Below are 18,194 nucleotides of genomic sequence, written 5' to 3'. Positions count from 1 at the left end.
AATGGAAAAGTAAGTAGCATATAGAACTTTCTCTGCCCATAAGTTGGTTCGCTTCTGTGCGTCGGTTCATTTATTATTCATTTCAGTATGAAACACAGTCCACTGGATAAAGGCATGGAAGATTTCTTTAATAACTCTCAGTACTAATTTAATTCTACTTAAACACACATATTCTAGTGAATGCCACATGCTTTTCAGCATGATTTTATGTGTAAATCAGGATAATATGTTTTCAGATCATTAAGTAAAAGGAAGCATGAACTAAAACCTATTTAATCAATGAGGTATCACCTTTAAACTGCCACAAGGTCATAAAAAAGATAATTCCAAAGCTGTAAGTTTCCTAATTGTAATCAACAACAATCTAAGGATGAAAAGAAGTATGTCCTAATGGCTGTAATAAACTTGAGGAAATCACTGTCTGTCTTTGAAGACATTCTGCTTCCTCTTTTGGTGAAGGGCCATCTCCCAAATTCTGGATTTCTGAGGACATGAAGTGAACAATCGCATGAGGCCCAGAGAGTGCTGGCTTCCGGAGCATTATGATAATGACATGGGTAAGCAACCACAGAGCAGAGATGAAGATAAGACTCAGCAGTTGACTTCAGTCCAACTGTACCACCGTAAAACAATATTCAGTTTCCTCCTGTTTGCACAATATTAACCCTTCTAGTAACCCACTGACAGACATATTCGCACAGTGTATATTGAGTTAATAATGGCAGCTTGCTGTGTTTAACTGAATCGTAGATACACACATGCATATATTATAAATTATTAGGCCATACATTCCTAAACATACAGACAATGGATTAAATTCACCCCTTTTATGAATGCAATGTAAATTGCTGTAAATTACAAACTATCTAAATCAGTGTTTAGCCAGAAAATGAGTATGTAACTCAAATATGCCACATACTCTGTTAAGATGTCACTATGCCACGGAAAAATCTCCATTAAAGCACTAATCACTCTTTAATACCTAAATATAAACAAGGGGTATTATATATTAAGGTATAGAGTCATCCCAATTTTTTATCCCTTCAAGCATATTGGGTTACAGTGAAAAATGAAGATAGGAATATCCAAAGTTTCTTTTGTTTTGTTTTGATTTTTTGGTCTCAGTTCTTAAACAGGCACCCACCTAAATTCAATTCCCTTCTTTATTATTTGTTCATACAATATGCAACTGAGTTGATCTGCCCCAAAAGTCGCTCTCAAAGTGTTCTTTTCTTAAACAATGTGGCTTCAGCCATTTAGAGTTTCAATTGTTTGGTAAATATCCATTCATTAATTCTTATAATGTCATAAAAGGTAGATAATAGTGAGTGGTTTTTATGACACAGCAGGTAATGAATTCTTCCTTGGAAGAGGGGTTCCATACGAATTGTAGATTAACCCTTATTTTCCTCTGGTGATGAGACCTTTGTTGCTCTTATGCTCTTTACGACTGGAGAGGGATTTTATCCAGCCCTGCAGAATGCTCTTAATGTGGTAAGGACATTATCCTTTAGTACAGAACGCACTGGATCCTGAAGCTGGGCTACAGGCCGACACTGGGTGTCCTAGGGTCCTTTTCCTTTGGTATTTTCAAAAAACATACAGTTCTAAACACCAAATCGAGAATCGTGTTCTTATTAGTTTGAGGCATGCTTTCTGTTCAAGGGCTGTACATATCAATCTAAGGGAGATTTTTCTTCTTAATAATTAGTTCCCATAAATAGTTAGAACAAGGGTGGAGTTGACTGCAGATCACAATAATTCTGAATAAGTCAATCTTTTTTCATAGAAATAGTTAAAAATAGCCAGATTGTGTCGCATTTCACATGTGAAAATGACGCTATTGAACTCTAATCATTAGGACATGGAATTTAAAGGTGTTTTTCCAGTGGTGTGAATAGAGTTTTCCTATTCTATTACCCTCACTCTGCCTTTTTTTTTTTTTCTGTCAAATGAGAGGTTTAGATATACTTCTAAACTAGTTCTACAAAAAACCAGGAATGAGAACCACTTGTATGAGAAAATTAAACCACAAATGGAAAACATAAATTTTGAATCTAAATGAAGTCTCAGACAAAAAAGCATTTCCCAGTCTTCTTAACATGCAAAAGCAAGAGACACATGTGTGTGTACATACACATACATGTAGACTCAGTGCGAGATGAAAGTGGTCTCAATGAAACAACATCAATAAAAGGGTCTCAATAGAACAAACAAGAACAAAAACAACCAGAAATACAACTGAGACTCTAAGTTCTAAAAAAAGTTAATTCTAGGGGCCTCCCTGGTGGCGCAGTGGTTGAGAGTCCACCTGCCGATGCAGGGGACGCGGGTTCATGCCCCGGTCCGGGAAGATCCCACGTGCCGCAGAGCGGCTGGGCCCGTGAGCCATGGCCGCTGAGCCTGCGCGTCTGGAGCCTGTGCTCCGCAACGGGAGAGGCCACAACAGTGAGAGGCCCGCGTACCGCAAAAAAAAAAAAAAAAAAAAAGTTAATTCTAACAATAAACAAGGTGTTCAGTGGAGACTTAGTTCTAGGGCATTTATATACATTTAGATACCAACGTTGTTCATAGACTTACCCCCTGGCGGCATTGAAATCATTACGGGATCACTTATCAAGCTGCCTTGGCTATTTGAAACATTCACTTGTACTGTATAGTTAGTAAAAGGAACCAACCCATCGATGAGCACCGAAAGGCTGGTCTCTTCACCACTGTACATGACTTGTGTGCCATTCAGAAGAGTGTAGTTGTCGTCTGCTGATTAAAAAAAGAAAAATATTTAAATTGGTGCATACTTAAGGATTCTTTCCTGCGATTATTTGAATATTTTCTTGGGTTTCTAAATATACAGTACTAAACAGAACTATGTATCAATGCCCCGAGAGACATTACATGTGCTATTATCAACATGCATACTTTTATTATTTTGTGAACGAAGTGTTACCTCAGTTAATATTATGTTTTCTAATCTGTTTAGCACAGGGATTGAAATAACTGGACTGATAGTCTAAGACAGTATGAAACCTAACCACAAGTATCATGCCTATAAGTAAATCTACGGGCAGATATATAAATTGATCACTTAATGGATTATTTACAATTGTTTGAGATTTTTTTTTTAAATCCTTGAATTTTCTTTGATGTGCGGACTGGAAAGAAGTCATACTCTTTTCCCCCAAATGGAATGGTTCTGGATATAAACAGTACACGCAAATGCATGTGTTGTATGTTTCATTTATTATCAATTGGTGTATTTTCTGCTCATTTCGCTTGAAAGGTGAGCTGACCGCTTTCTATCTAATGCCTCTCTAAATCAGGTTCGGTCAAAATATCCTGAAAAGCCACTAGGGATGGGAAGTTAATATGTGGCCACTTTGATTAGAAGATCTATTTTTTTAGCTCTATGGGTAAATGCAGAGGTTGCCTACCTGTATATAAGAATCACCATAAACGAGGCATCACCACGTCCTACCACTACCATGCTTCCAAAACTTCAGCAAACCCATTCTCAAATCTTAGCATGTCTAGGACATAGGAAAATACTGCTGTCTGATAACAATATTTTATCTCCCTCTTCTAGGCAACTGGGTTACATTCAAGGTTAAGGAGAGTTAGAAATTAGGCTTAAAAATAGGGCTACAACCGAAAACTGTATTGTAACATTTATTTCACTTTCTATGATAGATGCTTTCCTGAAAAGTTTCCATGAGGCAAATTTTTCAAAATATTGCTTAATTTGGTAAAATGCAGTTATACTTACTCTTAAAACACAGAACAAATAATTAAGAATAGCAATATTTACTTCAAGTAGCGTTCTTCCTTTGCCAAAACACTTTTTACTATGTACCTTTAATTTTTCCCACATAAATTCTACAAAATATAAGCAAACAGAAAACACACATGATGCTGGACTTCAAGGGGAAAGCATATTTTCAAGATCCCTGGATACTGATATAATCTTTATTGTTTAAATGTGTTAAAAGGTAAAATATGGTCACATATGAAAAGTGATCTTGCATTGTACAGTAGACAAAATTTAATAGTTACAGTATTTACAAAAATAGTATATTTTTACATAGTTTAGTAGAGTATGGCGCAAAGGAAAGTACATAAATTTGGTGATCAAAGAGTTTCTGCATTTGAGCCTGTCCTTATTCTTCAGCAGTGTGCTCTTTGTAAGTTACTTAATATTTCTGAACCTCAGGTTTTTCTTCTGTGAACTAGGAATGAGAGTACTCCTTCAATTGCCATGTTATTACCAAGGTTAAGTGGGATTTCTTTACAGCAGATGTTCATCAACAGCAGCTAAGAATACTACTGTTTCTTGTAATCCATACAGCAGATACATTCCAGACAGATGTTTAGAACTAGCAAGTGATTAAGAATTATTCACTCTGTATTTTACTTTCTCAACTACCTACCTACTATATCCCCCCCCACATCCATCCAACAATATATTATTAATCAAAATCCTAAGGTTCTTCAATTAATAAAACAACACTAATCTCATTCACTACCACTGGGCAATTGTTCCATCAGGTTGTATTTCAAACTCTAAAATTAATAAAGATCAAATGATAAAAAGAGGAACTCATATCTAGTTATGAGCACGGGTGAGGGTAACTTTAAAAATATATCAATTTTTTAAAAGATACTTATAATAACTTTGGGTTGGAGAACTCAGCTGAGAATTTTATTGCTGCAAAATACACAGGTAGGTTAAGTGTTTTTCATGAACAGAAGAAACCCCTAGTTAGTGCAAGAATTTATTACTCTGAACTTGAAATTGGCAAAGGACTGGTTTGTTCCAAAGAAAATAAATGGTACTTATGGGCTAAAACATGGGACTAATAATTTCTATTCATGCTTGGTAAAACAAGATAAAGACATATTCACAGCTTAAGAATGGTTTTACGTTCCCCAAATTTGAATAGACAACACAAATATATATGTGAAGAAGTGATGAAACCTACAAGTAGCTGTTGCTAATTTCCTAATGCATTGAAAAGACATTTCCAAATTACGCTACACTAGCTTCCATAGATTCTTTACAGCAGGTCAACTTGATTATTGAGCTCCAGCTGCACGCAGGGAGTAGACTTTGCTAGGTGCTGATAACGGTATGCACCAAACGAGTAAGACCTAGTTCTTACACTGAAGAAACTTGGTTAAGATTAATATGAATCCCTTCTAACCATGGTCTAAGACAAATTTCATTATCCACATCTGAAGATCTTCTCAAGTTCCCATAATGCCTAGCTCCTTAAAAACATTTTCAGTTATAGCTGAGACAATTGCTGCTATTGTCACATGCCCAGCTGTAAAATTTCAAAAAGGTCAGTTTATCCCAGGAGACCCAGACAGATGCTCTACTGCTTCTAAAGTAGTATTAACTGTACACATCTTACAAAAGATGGTAAGCTGCAAAACAACAATGAAAATTATAAAAATAAGCCAGGAGAATACAGTTTTACACATTTTAAGCCTGGTGCAATCGTAAGCTCAATGAGTTAACATCTATTATGAAAACATTGGTGCGGTTTTTTTCCCTTGTATTTTGTTTGTCTTTGAAGCAAATTTCAGGCTGTAAAACGAACACTATTGCCAGCTTTGAAAATGGCATGGCAGGGGGAAATATATTAAGTACCACTTTATTCTAAGTTTCCCAGATAACATTAATACATGGTAATTATACAATTAGTTGTAACATTAAGTCCTAGTTATAGAACAATGATTACTCAGTAATTATAAGAAGTATATAATTACTCAATAATTATGAGAAGGATGCAATTACATAACCGTTTCGTTCAGCTGAAAAAAAGAACGTGTACATCTCCAGGAAGCATGCAGCTGAGTGAGTCAAATGTTCTCTCAGCCCCACTAACATACAACTCAATTCACAGACCTGAAGCAAATGACAGGATTTCAACCCTTGCTGAAGCTCAAAAGTCTCCAGATTCAAAACCAGAACAGGACCCAGAGGTTTCAGCTCTTCTCCACTTCATTCTCCCTGCCTTCTCTTTCTTCCTTTGAACTTTCCCAATTTGGGCTCCTAAATATTGGGGGAAAAATCTTAAAAATGCAGGTCCTCTGATCCTCCCTTTTGAGAGGGCTGGGCTTTACCACTTTTCTCTGCATAAACTTTGTTTTCAGTGGGCTGGAAAAGGCAGCCCTGCTGGTTCAGCCTCAAGAATCAAGCTAGAAAATGTTCAAGCGATAAGCATGTCCTATCACAGGTGACCACTCCTGTCTGGTCGGCCTCAGCGCTGACCCTATTTGTGAGTATCAGTGGATGGTGCAGGCCCGGTTAAGATTCTGTGTTCTGGAACCAGAGCCCCCCATCGTCCACCTTCTTTGGCTGTGGTCTGTGCCATCGGGCTTTAAGTGGGGATTCCACTAAACTCTTTACACAGTGGGACTGTCTGTACCTGTGTTCCAGGGCTCACCCACGTCAAAATCGCCTGGGGGGTACTTCATAAACATTCACACACCTGAGTTCCACTCCAGAACTACTGAAGTATAACATCAGAGGGTATCAGGAATCACGTGGAGATTCTTCTGAAGTATGCAGAACTACTGATTTTAGGGTTATTTGACCCATGTTCAAGGTGGTCTTAAAGTAAAGATCAAAATTCATTTTCTTTGCTTGCAAAAATAATGAGGTTGCATTTGACATTCTTATTAATGATGCATTTAGATGTTAGCTTTGGGCTGTACAATGTTTACTCGATTAGTGAAACAATGCATCTTTAGAAAGTGTAAACCTGACTTTTAAACCAGACTGTCTTAACAGACTACAAAATCTAGTACAGTTGTTCTATAAGAAAACTTAAAACATGCATAAAAATAATTTTTTAAATGAATAAAAAAAGGAAAGAAAAGGAAAAATTATATCATGCAAACAGCAACCCTAAGAGAATTGGCTATAGCAATATCAGATAAAATAGACTCTTAGACAAAAACCGTTATTAGGGATAAAGAGAGATGTTTAAAAATGATAACAGGTTATTCCATCGGGAATATATAATAATTATGGACATATATGCACCTATATATTTCTGATTTTGATCATAATAAATTTTTTTTGCTCATTCTAGACTTTATAATAAATGAAACCATGAAGTGTGTAAAAAATGAATAAACATTATTGCACACCTGAGAACCATAACTTAAGAAATTCTGAATTAAAAGTCTCTCTCCCTTTCTTTCTCTCTCCACTGAGGATTCAGTGGAAAGGAAGGATTCTTTGTACACTGGCCAGTATCATGCAATCACAAGGAAGAAACATATTTCACATAGCTCACACAAAATTTTAAAATAAAATCCTCAATGCTATTTCAGAATATTCCACTTTCTAAAGGACTTCCAAAAAGGTTAATTCTTCCAGTCCTACTTTTCTATTTTATTTTGAGGAAAAAAAGTGTTACATGAAGAAACAATCGAAATAAATCTCACATGCCCAACAGATTTCACATGTAAGGAAGTTTTCCTTCAGTTTCAAATACAAAGACCTACTAAAATGTTGACAACATGAATGCCCATTTCTAAGGCTAAAATCTTACTTTTAATGTTCTTGTTGCTGAATAGTAGGATATTTTCTATATAATTAGTTTTTAAGCCAAAACCAGTATAAACAGATATTTTCACACGTATGATTCACAGATGCGTAAGTGATGGCTATTCCGGGAATATCATCCCGTGGGGTTCTCTAGATTGAAATAACATAAATGGGTATCCTTTCCGATTCTTGTTATAATCATTGTCACAAGCATCTTAATGCACCATATATTCCATAATTTTTTTTTTTCCTCTGTGCTGTACTGCTCTGACCTTTTCAATATTCTATAACTTAACTGGCTGGCCGTTTCAGTTCTCTCCTTTTTACAGCCTTATTAACTTGTGGGAAAGAGGTGAAATGAACAGCCAATCAGAATACATAATACTGCAAAGGTCAGCGTAGTCTTGTAACTATCATCACACACAGAAGACTGTATGCCAGGCATTAACATCCTGATATCTTATTCATGTGACAAAGATTGTAACAAGAACAGAAAATGGCACAACATGAATCCATTCTCATGACAAAGATCATAATAAGGAATGACAGCGAACAAACCAAACTCATTCTTGTTATCGTGTGAGGTTTTGCATGTCAGACCTGGTCCTGTTTAAGTTAGCCTTTTTCTGAATCCAATTACACCTTATGGTAGAAAAGGTGTTGACTAATTTTCCCACTTCTGGCTGGAAAAAGAAAATGCTATATTATTTCCTGTATTGGGGTCTCAATTTTAGTGTTGTTCAGCCTCACCTCATCATTACAGAATTCTGCCAATCCCCAAATCAAAAGACATTGAATGGCAGATCACAGATTAGGGCCATGTGGCCAAAACGCCCTTTAATGGGAGCTAAGAATTCTAGGTCATCTAGATAACACATATTAATATTTAAGTCACTTTTTTTTCTTCTTTCTAAGGAGATTATTTCAAATTATTCTACCCATGATGCAATTGCATCCTCCAGACTTCATTATTCTAATAGATCTTACTTTGGTAGAAATCTGAAAGTATTTGTTTAAGTTACTATATAGGTAAAAGGACCTATTCCTGTCTTTAAGTTTTTGCCAATGTAGAAAACCTTTATAGATCTCTACCTACATAGCTGCCTTCTCCACAGAATATTTTGAAAGAGAAAAAAAAGCCTGTGAAGCACTTAGGGCTCTGAGGACAGTGTTCTATGAATGCATCATACTTTTACCATTATTGTAATTACTCTAATGGGATGTTTAATTAGTTGTCATCTAGTAAAAGCCGTACTTCTTTGATTCCTTTTTAAATTTGTCATTCTACTGTTAGGACAACTGTAGTTCAGGGAATAAATACATAGAGTATTTCATCAATTCACTACAAGGTGCTTCAGAAACATTTGCCCTGAGTCTGTGCTCATACAAGAGCAATAATAGTTCTATAGATATTAAGGATCTTTCTGTTTTGTTTTGATTTTTTTTTAATGTGTGGGCAAGGGTATACCAAAGTTGCATGACTACCCTTCTAAATATTTTAAATACCATTTTTTAAAGTCCTTTGGGGCATGGTGTCTTTTCATCAAGTTTGCTCTATGTACCACAGTCAGATTTCCTAAATGCTCTTATTTTATTAACAACAGAAAATAATTATATATAAACAGTGAATTCAGAGATTGATTATGTGTGTGGTAAATTAGGGAAGTATGGTCCATTTTTATCAACTATGTTGTGCTCTGAAAAGTCAGATTTTTTTTCTCCTTTAACCTTTTTTTCCCCCCATTTGGACACACTGTCAAAATGAACAAACAATTGCCATTATCTCAATTAGCCAAGAGCCGTTTGGGAAAATACGCTCCCACAGAAAGTGTTCTCTAGATTCCAAACTAAACATTGGACAGACATGAGCTTGACTAATCAATGAACAGAAGATGTTGTAGGAGAGCCTTACTAAACACACTGACCATGCTGAGCCTTGAGTACCACTGGTATCAGATGGAGAACTTAACAGGCATCAATCACAGAACAGAGTCAGTCACCAATTCTTAATGAAATGTTTGGAATCTTAGTTTCAATGCTTAGATACATGCTTGAGACAGAGCCTCCATTAAAGGAGAACATGGATTTTTCGGAGCACGGTATTTGGGTGAGAATTATGCCATGTTTTGCTGGCGATTCTATCAGCTTTATTCACTGCAGTCATGGAGTCACGTGTTCCTGGGCTAGTTATCTATTGCTGTGTCATCATCTTAGCACAAACTGAGCAGCTCAAAACAACATGCACTCCTTATTTCATAGTCTCTGTGGATCAGGAGTCTGGGCAGATCTTAGCTGGGTCCTCTTGCTCAGGGTCTCAAAAGGGCTGCAAACAAGGTGTTGCCTTGGACTATAGCCCTATCTCAAGGTTCTACTGGAGAAGGATCTCCTCCAGCTCAGGTAGTTGTTGCAGCATTCAGTTCCTTGCAGGCTGTTGGAACTGAGGGCCTCGTTTTCTTGCTGGCTATTGCCTGGAGGCTGCCCTTATTCCTTCCCACATGGGCCTCCCCAACACGGCTGCTTGCTTTATCAAAGCCCACAAGGGAGAGAGTCTCCTGGCAAGGTGGTTTACAATCTTAGGTATCACTGTCAGAACTAACAGCCCATCCCCTTTTGCCATAGTCTGTTGGTTAAATACAAGTCACAAGTTTTGACCACATGCAAGGGGAGGGGATTAGACAAAGATGTAAGTACCAGGAAGAGGAGATAATCAGATGCCATCTTAGAGTCTGTGTGTTACAGGTTCTAAGCTACGGATATGAATCACCTTGCTGGAAAGAGATTTAGGAATAAATTGTGAACTTTCAAGGTTTATATTTTTGAACTTATGGTTACCAAAGGGGAAAGACGGGGGGAGGGATAAATTAGGAGGCTGGGATTAACATATACATACTACTATATATAAAATAGATAATCAAAAAGGACCTACTGTACAGCACAGGGAACTCTACTCAATACTCCATAATAACCTATATGGGAAAAGGAGCTGAAAAAGAATAGATATATGTGTATGTATAACTGAATCACTTTGCTGTACACCTGAAACTAACACAACATTGTAAATCAACGATACTCCAATATAAAATAAACATTTGAAAGAAAAAAAAACAAACAAACAAAAAACCAAAGCAAAAAACCCCAAACAAACAAACAAAAAGTTTATGTTTTTGGAGAAGAATAGATCAATTAGTACAACAGAATTGCCTTTCCAAAATACCTAACAACATGGAAAAATTAGAACAAAAGTAACAACATTAACAAGACCAGCTGAAAATCTTGGAGCACATATAAAGGCAAAGGAACAAATAAACGGCATTGACTTTGAAATCTCACAATAAGTTCCTAATTTTGCTCCTGGAGAAAGAAATATAAACCAAGGAATCTTCTCTAATTTGAAATGAAGTGAACCTGAGTAGAGTTTGTACAGACAGGAAGAGGAATCAGGGCTGGCCACCCTGCTAAGCTTGTGCTGAGTTGGGGGAAGAAGCTGAGGTCCCCGGGAGTGGGAGATGCATGTGCATAAATGGAGGGGGTGCTGCTTCAAAGGACAGTTAATGGGATCTCGGAAGAGACAGAGAAACTAGATGTCCTAGAATCCTGTTCAATGCATCCATCCATATCCTCTATTTCAATCCCATTCCTCCCACCTTTACTCCAAGGCTACGGACAAGTACATTAACAGCAACACCCAGTTCTCAAAGTTTAGGTTGAAGGAAGACTAACTAGCACCAGAAAGAAAAGACGTGGACCACAGTCAGAACAAATGAAAAGTCTGGACCGAGCTGCCCATACTAGGCATAAGCCAGATGAGTTTGAAGGAAGAAATACAAAATATGCTTACATATAGCCAAAAGGAAAGAAAGGATCCCAAGATAAAAAGACAACCACACAGCTCCAGGGGAAAAAAAAGATATGTATTCCCTATAAGATGAAAAAAGGATATTGCAGAGGCAGAGAAACAAATTGGAAATTAGAAAAAAAAAAAATCATGAAGGATTTAATAGACAAGTGAGAAAAAAGCAAGGAACAGAATAGCAACAGCTAAAATCTAAATCAATAGCATGATGGAAAGCCTCGAGATAATCATCATCAATGCATAAGAAAAAAGATCAAGAAATCAGAGATGTGGATCAAGATGATAGAGATGTGGAGAGAAAATGATCAGAAATATAATTTAATTAATTATTATTATTTTGGTAAATGAAAGGATAGCTAAAGCTCACATGGGCACTTGACCACAAGATTGCCAGTTGGATGCTTCCACCTTGGGACCAAGAAGCAGGATGAGGCAAAACAATGCATGGCTTAGGGTCAGTTAGGGTTTCTTCTCGCTGTCTCGAGAATTGTTGAGAATGCAGAAGCAGAGCTGCAATTGTCCAGGGCTGCTAAGTGGTGGTGCTGCTGCTGCCAGTGGGGGTGTCCTCCTGTCTGTAACCTGAGGCACGAGCTTGTCTGGGCCAAGCTATTTGTAGTTTCTGTACAAGTATGACTCTGCCATTTTCTTGTCCACTTTTTGAACTGCTCAGTTCTCCTACAATAATTCATTTTTGGCTTAATTAATCAGAGTTGTTTCTGTTGCTTGCTACCAAGAAACCAGTCATGAATTGAGAAAGGTCTGAAATGATGTTTGTCATTTGTTAACATTAGTTACTTATAGGTAGTGGGATTTTCATGAATGCCATTACTCTATATTACATGAATTTTTAAGTTAGCATGCATAATTTTTGTGAAATCCAGAGAATCATGAGAGGGTTGAAATATCCAAGGAAACTATATGAATTGTATTTAAATTTATAAATAAATGAGGATCCACAATCTACAGGCTACAAGCCAAATCTGGCCAGAAACCTGTTCTTGTAAATAAAGTTTTATTAGAACACAGAAAATTACACGTCTAGGCATTGTCATGTTACAACTGCACAATTCAGCGGTTATGGTAAGACCATGTTGCCTGTAAAATTTAAAGTGTTTACTATGTGGCCCTTTACTGAAAAAGTTTGCTATCCTCTGAATTAAACAATTGAAGTGACAACCTTTTAAAAATGGTCTGCCTTCCTGAATAATGAGATTTACAATTTTTACATTGATTTTCTTGAGTAAACTCTTTAAAGAGTGGAACAGGGTATGTTGGAAACAATACTGTATTGATGGAGCCCTATCTTACATTGCTGCACTGTACTGTTGTTGATGCTTTGAAGGCCTTTCACTATCCAGTGCTTATAAATGCAAATTACTGAAAAGGAGAAAAAAAGCAGGAAGAAAATATGTTATCGAAAGTCCCTAATTCCACATGCCCAGGAAGTTTGCAAATGGAAATCCAAGTACATCATAGTGACGATAGCTGCTGTTCTAAAGGTTTGATAAGAGTAACTGAAGAGGGGATCTTCCAGATGGTGGAGAAGTAAGACGTGGAGATCACCTTCCTCCCCACAAATACATCAGAAATACATCTACACGTGGAACAACTCCTCAGAACACCTATTGAACGCTGGCAGAAGACCTCAGACTTCCCAAAAGGCAAGAAAATCCCCACATACCTGAGTGGGGCAAAAGAAAAAAGGAAAAACAGAGACAAATGAATAGGGATGGAATGTGAACCTCTGGGAGGGAGCTGTGAAGGAGGAAAAGTTTCTACACACGAGGAATCCCCTTCACTGGTGGAGATGGGGGTTGGTGGGGGGGGGGGTGCTTCAGAGCCATGGAGGAGAGCGCAGCAACAGGGGTGCAGAGGGCAAAGCGGAGAGATTTCTCCACAGAGGATCAGTGCTGACCAGCGCTCACCAGCCTGAGAGGCTTGTCCGCTCACCCACTGGGGTGGGTGGGGGCTGGGAGCTGAGGCTAGGTCTTTAGAGGTTCGATCCCAGGGAGAGGACTGGGGTTGGCTGCGTGAACACAGCCTAAGGGGGCTAGTGCGCCACGGCTGGCCGGGAGGGTGTCCAGGAAAAACTCTGGACCTGCCTAAGAGGCAAGAGACCATTGTTGCGGGGTGTGCGAGGAGCGGTGATTCCTCCCCTGTCTGCCCAGAGAAGGCAGAGGACTGCCTAAACGAGCTCCAGAGACAGGCACGAGCCGTACCTAACAGCCCGGACCCCAGAGATGGGTGTGAAACTCTAACACTGCTGCTGTAGCCCTCAAGAATCCTGTGTGCAAGCACAGGTCACTATCCACACCTCCCCTCCCAGGAGCCTGTGCAGCCTGCCACTGCCAAGATCCTGTGATCCAGGGACAACTTTCCCGGGAGAACACAGGGTGGGCCTCAGGCTGTTGCAATGTCACGCCGGCCTCTGCCGTGGCAGGCTCATCCTGCATTTCAATTATAAGCACCGTACCCCTCCCTCCCCCCACCCCTGGCATGAGTGAGCCAGAGTCCCCTAATCAGCCACGGCTTTAACCCCATCCTGTCTGGGTGGGAACACAGGCCTGAGGGTGACCTACACGCAGAGGCGGGGCCAAACCCAAAGCTGAACCCCAGGAGCTGTGCAAACAAAGAAAGGGAAATCTCTCCAGCAGCCTCAGGAGCAGCGGATTAAATCCCCACAAGCAATGTGAGGTACGCTGAATCTGTGTAATACCTGAACAAACAATGAATCAGTCCAAAACTGAGGTGGTGGACTTTGGAAGCAACTGTAGACTTGGGGATTGCTGCCTGTGACTGACTTGTTTCTGATTTTTATGTTTACCTTAGCATAGTTTTTACCGCTTGTTATCATTGGTGGATTTGTTTATTGGTTTGGTTGTTCTCTTCTTTTTTTTATTACTTTTTAAAAATTTTAACAATTTTTAAAATTTTTAATTTTGTAATTTTACTTCTTTTATTTATTTAAAATGATTACTTTTTCTTTCTTTTTTTGTCCCTTTTCTTCTGAGCCATGTGGCTGACAGGGTCTTGGTGCTCCAGCCTGGTGTCAGGCCTGAGCCTCTGAGGTGGGAGAGCCGAGTTCAGGACACTTGACCACCAGAGACTTCCCAGCTCCACGTAACATCAATTAGCAAGAGTTCTCCCAGAGATCTCTGTCTCAAGGCTAAGACCCAGCTCCACCTAATGGCCAGCCAGCTCCAGTGCTGGATGTCCCAGGCCAAACACCTAGCAGCACAGGAACACAACCCCATCCATTAGCAGAGAGGCCGCCTAAAATCATATTAAGTTCACAGACATCCCAAACACACAACCAGAGGTGGTCCTGTATATCAGAAAGACAAAGTCCAGCTCCACCTACCAGAACACAGGAACCAGTCTCCTCCACCAGGAAGCCTACAGAAGCCACTGAACCAGCCTTAGCCACTGGGGGCAGACACCAAAACCAATGGGAACTATGAACATGTAGCCTGAGAAAAGGAGACCCCAAACAGAGTAAGTAAAGCAAAATGAGAAGCCAGAGAAATACGCAGTAGATGAAGGAGCAAGGTAAAAACCCACCAGAGCAAACAAATGAAGAGGAAACAGGCAGTCTACTTGAAAAAGAATTCAGAGTAATGATAGTAAAGATGATCCAAAATCTTGGAAATAGAATGGAGAAAATATAAGAAACATTTAACAAGGACCTACAAGAACTAAAGAGCAAACAAGCAGTGATGAACAACACAAGAAATGAAATTAAGAATCCTCTAGAAGGAATCAATAGCAGAATAACTGAGGCAGAGGAACGGATAAGTGACCTGGAAGATAAAATAGTGGAAATAACTACTGCAGAGCAGAATAAAGAGAAAAGAATGAAAAGAATTGAGGACAGTCTCAGAGACCTCTGGGACAACATTAAATGCACCAACATTTGAATTATAGGGGTCCCAGAAGACGAAGAGAAACAGAAAGGGACTGAGAAAATATTTGAAGAGATTACAGTTGAAAATTTCCCTAACATGGGAAAGAAAACAGTCAATCAATTCCAGGAAGCACAGAGAGTCCCATACAGGATAAATCCAAGGAGAAATATGCCAAGACACATATTAAACTATCAAAAATTAAATACAAAGAAAAAATATTAAAAGCAGCAATGGAAAAGCAACAAATAACATACAAGGGAATCCTCATAAGGTTAACAGCTGATCTTTCAGCAGAAAGTCTGCAAGCCAGAAGTGGGTGGCAGGACATATTTAAACTGATGAAAGGGAAAAACTTATAACCAAGATTACTCTACCCAGCAAGGATCTCATTCAGACTCAAAAGAGAAATTAAAACCTTTACATACAAGCAAAAGTTACGAGAATTCAGCACCACCAAACCAGCTTACAACAAATGCTAAACGGACTTCTCTAGGCAGGAGACACAAGAGAAGGAAAAGGCCTACAAAAACAAATCCAAAATAATTAAGAAAATGGTAATAGGAACATACATATCGATAATTACCTTAGATGTAAATGCATTAAATGCTCTAACCAAAGACACAGACTAGCTGAATGGATACAAAAACCAGATTTGTATATATGCTGTCTACAAGAGACCAACTTCAGACCTAGGGACACATGCAGACTGAAAGTGAGGGGATGGAAAAAGATATTCCATGCAAATGGAAATCAAAAGAAAGCTGGAGTAGCAATTCTCATATCAGACAAAATAGACTTTAAAATAAAGACTTCTACAAGAGACAAAGAAGGACACGACATGATGGTCAAGGGATCAATCCAGGAAGAATATAACAATTGTAAACATTTATGCACCCAACACAGGAGCACCTCAAAACATAAGGCAAAGGCTAACAGCCATGAAAGGGGAAATAAACAGTAACGCAATCATAATAGGGGACTTTAACGCCGCAATTTCACCAATGGTCATATCATCCAAAATGAAAATAAATAAGGAAACACAAGCTTTACATGACACATTTAACAAGACGGACTTAATTGAAATTTATAGGACATTCCATCCAAAAACAACAGAATACCTTTTCTTCTCAAGTGCTCATGGAACATTCTCCAGGATAGATCATATTTTGGGTCACAATTCAAGCCTTGGTAAATTTAAGGAAATTGATATCGTATCAAGTATCTTTTCTGATCATAATGCTAAGAGACTAGATATCAATTACAGGAAAAATACCGTAAAAAATACAAGCACATGGAGGCTACACAATATGCTACTAAATAACCCAGAAATCACTGAAGAAATCAAAGAAGAAATCAAAAAATACCTAGAAACAAATGACAATGAAAACACGATGACCCAAAACCTATGGGATGCAGCAAAAGCAGTTCTAAAAGGGAAGTTTATAGCAATACAATCCTACCTCATGAAACATGAAAAATCTCAAATAAACAACCTAATCTTACACCTAAAGCATTAAGAGAAAGAAGAAATAAAAACCCCAAAGTTAGCAGAATGAAAGAAATCATAAAGATCAGATCAGAAATAAATGAAAAAGAAATGAAGGAAAGAATAGCAAAGATCAATAAAACTAAAAGCTGGTTCTTTGAGAAGATAAACAAAATTGATAAACCACTAGCCAGACTCATCAAGGTAAAAAGGGAGAAGACCCAAATCAACAGAATTAGAAATGAAAAAGGAGAAGTAACAACTGACACTGCAGAAATACAAAGAATCCTGAGGGATTACTACAAGCAACTATATGCCAATAAAATGGACAACCTGGAAGAAATGGACAAATTCTGAGAAAAGCACAACCTTCTGAGACTGAACCAGGAAGAAATAGAAAATATAAACAGACCAATCACAAGCACTGAAATTGAAACTGTGATGAAATATCTTCCAACAAACAAAAGCCCAGGACCAGGTGGCTTCACTGGCAAATTCTATCAAACATTTAGAGAAGAGCTAACACCTATCCTTCTCAAACTCTTCCAAAATATAGCAGAGGGAGGAACACTCCCAAACTCATTCTACGAGGCCACCATCACCCTGATACCAAAACCAGACAAAGATGCCACAGAGAAAGAAAACTACAGGCCAATATCACTGATGAACATAGATGCAAAAATCCTCAACAAAATACTAGCAAACAGAATCCAACAGCACGTTAAAAGGATCACACACCATGATGAAGTGGGGTTTATTCCAGGAATGCAAGGGTTCTTCAATATACGCAACTCAATCAATGTGATACACCATATTAACAAACTGAGGGATAAAAACCATATGATCATCTCAATAGATGCACAGAAAGCTTTCGACAAAATTCAACACCCATTTATGATAGAAACTCTCCAGAAAGTAGGCATAGAGGGAACTTACCTCAACATAATAAAGGCCATATATGACAAACCCACAACCAACATCTTTCTCAGTGGTGAAAAACTGAAACAATTTCCTCTAAAATCAGGAAAAAGACAAAGATGTCCACTCTAGCCACTATTATTCAACCTAGTTTTGGAAGTTTTAGCCACAGCAATCAGAGACGAAAAAGAAATAAAAGGAATCCAAATTGGAAAATAAGAAGTAAAGCTGTCACTGTGTGCAGATGCCATGATACTCTACGTAGAGAATCCTAAAGATGCTACCAGAAAACTACTAGAGCTAATCAATGAATTTGGTAAAGTAGCAGGATACAAAATTAATGCACAAAAATCTCTTGCATTCCTGTACACTAACAATGAAAAATCTTAGAGAGAAATTAGGGAAACACTCCCATTTACCACTGCAACAAAAGAATGAAATACCTAGGAATAAACCTACCTAAGGAGACAA

At 38.2% G+C, this 18,194-nt stretch overlaps 1 protein-coding gene across 1 annotated transcript in view; it reads right to left on the bottom strand.

Annotated features, from left to right (window-relative positions):
* The window catches only part of USH2A (usherin), a 770,355-nt gene that overhangs the window by 316,851 nt on the left and 435,310 nt on the right, over nucleotides 1–18,194 (bottom strand). Inside the window, exon 37 of the mRNA XM_067729757.1 lies at nucleotides 2,581–2,760. Coding sequence (XP_067585858.1) covers nucleotides 2,581–2,760 — 180 coding nt within the window. The remainder of the gene's footprint in view (nucleotides 1–2,580; nucleotides 2,761–18,194) is intronic.

Source organism: Pseudorca crassidens, chromosome 2 (assembly GCF_039906515.1).
Source record: "Pseudorca crassidens isolate mPseCra1 chromosome 2, mPseCra1.hap1, whole genome shotgun sequence".
NCBI lineage: Eukaryota > Metazoa > Chordata > Mammalia > Artiodactyla > Delphinidae > Pseudorca > Pseudorca crassidens.
The sequence above is the reverse complement of the archived record's forward strand: the minus strand, read 5'-3'. Positions and strand labels throughout refer to the sequence as shown.